This window comes from Rhinopithecus bieti, unplaced genomic scaffold (genome assembly GCF_001698545.2).
Source record: "Rhinopithecus bieti isolate Rb0 unplaced genomic scaffold, ASM169854v2 scaffold_40838, whole genome shotgun sequence".
Taxonomy (NCBI): Eukaryota; Metazoa; Chordata; class Mammalia; order Primates; family Cercopithecidae; genus Rhinopithecus; species Rhinopithecus bieti.
The window spans coordinates 337,177-342,784 of NW_016816809.1; the positions used below are offsets into that span (position 1 = coordinate 337,177).

The 5,608-nt window shown below is 36.6% G+C and overlaps 1 protein-coding gene across 1 annotated transcript in view; it reads left to right on the top strand.

Moving 5' to 3' along the window:
- Positions 1 to 5,246, top strand: part of LOC108517359 (zinc finger protein 33B) — a 25,723-nt gene extending 20,477 nt beyond the window's left edge. Inside the window, exon 2 of the mRNA XM_017855236.1 lies at positions 3,277 to 5,246. Within this exon, the coding sequence (XP_017710725.1) occupies positions 3,363 to 5,246 (1,884 nt within the window). The 5' untranslated portion in view covers positions 3,277 to 3,362. The remainder of the gene's footprint in view (positions 1 to 3,276) is intronic.
- The last annotated feature ends 362 nt before the right edge of the window (positions 5,247 to 5,608 follow it).

The window sequence follows — 5,608 nt, forward strand, 5'->3', positions numbered from 1 at the left end:
GATATAAATGATGAATTGATGGGTGCTGACGAGTTGATGGGTGCAGCACACCAACATGGCACAAATATACATATGTAACAAACCTGCACGTTATGCACATGTACCCTAGAACTTAAAGTATAATAAAAAAATATATATATAAATTTTGATGACTTAATAAATGAATTTGCAAAAAGTGCCAGAAAATTTTATGATCAGTCAAGATATATTAACAAACTATTAGTAATTATTGTATTATTTAAAGTTATTACAACAAAACTTTTTTGTGATTATAAATTTATGTTGTTTTAGATTACTATTATACCTATTACATTTTACAAGTAATAAAATATATTAAAAGAAAAAAACATAATTTATTTTACCTTTTACTATACTACTTTTATACATTCTGAGTAACCTCACATTTTTATCTTCCACTGGCCTCATCAGTTATGTAGTCATCTCTCCCCTGTATTAAAAAGAAAAATATAGGAAAAAAGTCAAACCCATATGACCATTTCAATGTAAGCAGAGAAAACATTTGACAACATTGGCATCCATTTCTAATTAAAACTCTCAAATGAAGAATAGAAGATAACTTTAATCTGATAAAAGTCATCTATAGAAAATGTACAATTGGCATTGTATATAATTGTGAAAAATGGTATGATTTCTTTTCAATATCAGGAACATGACAAGGATGTCCACTCATACTTGATAGTGTAATATATGCTACCTAGTATAACAAGGGAAGAAAAAGAAAGGAGACTGGAGTGGAAAAGAAGTAGAAATGTCTTTATTCACAAAAGATATGATTATCTATGTAGGAAATCGAATGGAGTCTCCCAAGATATGGGAAAAAGAATGACTAGAATTATTAAGTGTAGCTAGGTGGCAGGAGAAAAATAAGTAAAAATGAATTTTACTTCTATATATTAGCAATGATCAATTGGAAATTGAAACTTTTGAAAGTTCTATTTGCAATAGTATCAAAAATATTTTTTTTAATAGCTTTGTCTGGCAAAAGATGTGAAAGGCCACACTTGAAACAATAATCCACTGCAGAGAGAAATTGAAGACCTAAACAAGTGGAACTCCCTGCTTATGTCAGAAAGCTCAATATTGCTGACATGTTTTGTTGTTAAAATGATTTATAGATTTAAAATAATGTAATTCCATGTAGTAATTAGCGGGATTTCTTGTAGTAATTCTAAACCTTATGTGGAAATACACGGGAACCAGAATAACTAAAACTTTGAAAAATAAGAGCTGAGTTGTATGGATAGTATTACTTGATTTCAAGACCCATTATCAAAGTAAAAGTTTGCTGAGACTTGGTATTTTTGTCCAGAGTACTTTTTCTTCAATTTCAACATCTAGTAGTTTTATTAAGATACGTTTTAGAGAAAACTGTTGCTGAACAGTTTTCCCAGGTTCATGATGGTTCCTTTGAATATGTGGATCAGGTCTTTTATTTTTGGACAGTTTTCTTAGATTATACTTTTTTATTCTTAATATTAGATTTACTCCATTGTTTTCTTTTTTCTTCTTTAAGGACTGTAATAACATATATACTATATTATAATTTTATTTATTTAATTGTAGACCAACTTTGTCCAGAACTTACTTTCTGATCCCATTTTCTTTTTTCTTACTCTTTAAAAATTATTGCTGCTTCTCTTTTTTCTTGTTTCATTCTCCTTTACAATGCTGTTTATTCAAGTTTCAGTCAAATGTAGTTTCCCCTTTGGCTCTGTTTTAGTTTACTCAGACTGCTGTAACAAAATGCAACAGACTGGGTAGCTTAAATAAATTTTCTCACAGTTGTGGAGGCTGGAAGTCTAAAGTCAAGGTACCAGCAGAGTTGGTTTCTGGTGAGGTCTCACTCCTTGGCTTGCAAATGGCATTTTCTTTTCTTTTACTTTTTCTTTTTTTTTTTGAGGCGGAGTCTCGCTCTGTCGCCCGGGCTGGAGTGCAGTGCCCGGATCTCAGCTCACTGCAAGCTCCGCCTCCCGGATTTACGCCATTCTCCTGCCTCAGCCTCCCGAGTAGCTGGGACTACAGGCGCCCGCCACCTCGCCCGGCTAGTTTTGTATTTTAGTAGAGACGAGGTTTCACCGTGTTAGCTAGGATGGTCTAGATCTCCTGACCTCGTGATCCGCCCGTCTCGGCCTCCCGAAGTGCTGGGATTACAGGCTTGAGCCACCGCGCCCGGCCGCAAATGGCATTTTCTTCTGGTGTCCTCACACAGCCTTTTCTCTGTGCATATGACCAGTGGTTGGGGGTGGCCAGTGGGGGAGAAAGAGAGCTCATGTATGTGCTTTCCAGTCTCCTCCTCTTCTTATAAGGACACCAATGCCTTTGTATTAGTGTGTTACACTTATGCCCTCATTTAACCTTAGTTAATCTCCTTAAAGTCCCCATCTTCAAATACAGTCACACTGGAGGTTGGGGTTTTAACATACACATTTTTTGGGGGGCACAGTTTAGTCCATCACAGATTCCTTGATTAGGAATGTCTTTAATAAGTCTTTAATAAGACTTGAATTACAAGTCTTATTTTCTGTGATTACTCTGTCCTCTTTACAACTTCATTCCTGAGTTTGATTACCCTTTGCCTCTTTAGTTTGCATGCAATCCAAGTCTCTTCTCTTGGATTTCCCAGTAGCCTGAGCTTTAATCTGTGTGAACTCAGACATCTTCTGAGTATTTTCCCACTCATAGTGAAACTTTCCCTTTCTGGGAGTAGTTTTGTGTTTCATCCTCTCTGGACTGTTTGTCTCCTCTATTCCATGTGATCACCACAGTCTCTGGCTGACTCTCTTTGTAGGCATGGGCTGTCACTTTTTACTGTATTTGAATATCTATTGCTTAGTAGTATTTGAAATTAGTAACATTCTCCATCTCCTAGTTATGCTAAAGTCATGGGTTGTTATAGATAATATTATTTGCTCCACTTATGCTGACGTTTATAGTTCTTGGGGGGATGCATGAGGAAATGCAGATGTAACTAGTTGCTATTATTCTTCTTACATTAGAAACCAAATGTGTGCATTCAAATAGTTAAATTCCCCTCTGTTTTTCCACTAGCCTAGGCCTTTTGTTTCTGGTTTTTGTTTTTGTTTTTTCACCCCAAACCCATGACATACAAAAAATATGCACTTGCAGTTATGTTCATCTCTGGAAATTGGCCAAAAAACCAGAGTCAGCTACAACATAGGGCATTTGTATAAAGATTTCATTCCCTAAGAAATGTTTCGGTATTTATATGGTAAGATTAATTTTGCTTGTTTCTAGAAGTCTGGACAGCTGATCACCTGAAAGAGAGGAGCCAAGAAAACCAATCTAAACATTTGTGGGAAGTTGTATTCATCAATAATGAAATGCTGACTAAGGAACAAGGTAATGTAATAGGAATACCATTTAACGTGGACGTAAGTTCTTTTCCTTCCAGAAAAATGTTCTGTCAGTGTGACTCATGTGGAATGAGTTTCAACACTGTTTCACCATTGGTTATCAGTAAGATGAACTATTTAGGAAAAAAGTCTGATGAATTTAATGCCTTTGGGAAGTTGGTACTCAATATTAAGCATGATGAAACTTATACTCGAGAGAAAAATGAAGTTTTGAAAAATAGGAACACTCTGAGTCATCATGAGGACGCTTTGCGGCATGAGAAGATTCAAACTTTAGAGCACAATTTTGAATACAGTATATGTCAGGAAACCCTCCTTGAAAAGGCAGTATTCAATACACAGAAGAGAGAGAATGCAGAAGAGAATAACTGTGAATATAATGAATTTGGGAGAACTTTCTGTGATAGTTCATCCCTCTTGTTCCATCAGATACCTTCGTCAAAGGACAATCACTATGAATTTAGTGATTGTGAGAGGTTCTTATGTGTTAAGTCCACCCTTTCTAAACATCACGGGGTACCTATGGAACACAATGATTGTGGAGAAAGTGGGAATAATTTCAGGAGGAAATTGTGTCTGTCGCAGCTTCAGAAAGGTGATAAAGGAGAGAAACACTTTGAGTGTAATGAATGTGGGAAAGTTTTCTGGGAGAGGTCACATCTCACTCGACATCAGAGGGTGCACACAGGAGAGAAACCCTTTCAATGTAATGAATGTGGAAAAGCTTTCTGGGATAAGTCAAACCTCACTAAACATCAGAGATCACACACAGGGGAGAAACCTTTTGAATGCAATGAATGTGGGAAAGCCTTTAGCCATAAGTCAGCTCTCACATTGCACCAGAGAACACATACAGGGGAGAAACCCTATCAGTGTAACGCATGTGGGAAAACTTTTTACCAGAAATCTGATCTCACTAAACATCAGAGAACACACACAGGGCTGAAACCCTATGAATGTTACAAATGTGGAAAATTCTTCCGTGTGACTTCGCACCTTAAAGTACACCAGAGAACTCACACAGGTGAGAAACCTTTTGAATGTCTTGAGTGTGGGAAATCCTTTTGTCAAAAGTCACATCTTACACAACATCAGAGAACTCACATAGGAGATAAACCTTATGAATGTAATGCATGTGGGAAAACTTTCTACCACAAGTCAGTGCTCACCAGGCATCAGATAATTCATACAGGGTTGAAACCTTATGAATGTTATGAATGTGGGAAAACCTTCTGCTTGAAGTCAGACCTAACAGTACATCAGAGAACACACACAGGTGAGAAACCCTTTGCATGTCCTGAATGTGGGAAATTCTTTAGCCATAAGTCAACCCTCTCTCAACATTATAGAACACACACAGGGGAGAAACCCTATGAATGTCATGAATGTGGAAAAATCTTTTACAATAAATCATACCTAACTAAACATAATAGAACACATACAGGGGAGAAACCCTATGAATGTAATGAATGTGGGAAAACCTTCTGCCAGAAGTCACAACTCACTCAGCATCAGAGAATTCACATAGGGGAGAAACCCTATGAATGTAATGAGTGTGGAAAAGCTTTCTGCCATAAGTCAGCTCTCATTGTACATCAGAGAACCCATACACAAGAAAAGCCCTATAAATGTAACGAATGTGGAAAATCTTTCTGTGTGAAGTCAGGACTTACTTTTCATGAGAGAAAGCACACAGGGGAGAAACCCTATGAATGCAGTGAATGTGGGAAATCCTTCAGTCACAAGTCATCACTCACAGTACATCACAGGGCTCACACAGGAGAGAAATCTTGTCAATGTAATGAATGTGGAAAAATCTTTTACCGTAAGAGCAAATTAAATCCAAAGTAACCTGGAAAAAAATTAAAGTAAAAATCATAGAAATTGAAAAGAGAAAATCGATAAAACCCAAAGCTGGTTCTTTGAAAAGGTCAGTAAAACTGATAAACGTCTAGCTAGCTTAAGAAAAAACAGAAGACAAATATTGCTAGTACCAAAAATGAAAGAAGCCAAGCCATCACAGCTGATCCTATGGTCACCAAAAGGATTAGAAAGAAATATGGACAACTCTGTCCATAAATTTGATAACTTAGCTAAAATGGACCAATTCCTTGCAAGATGCATTCTCTCAAAGCTCACACAAGGTAGACATCAGTAGGCATATATATCTATTAAATAAATCAAAGCAGTAATTAATAACCTTTCAAGGCCGG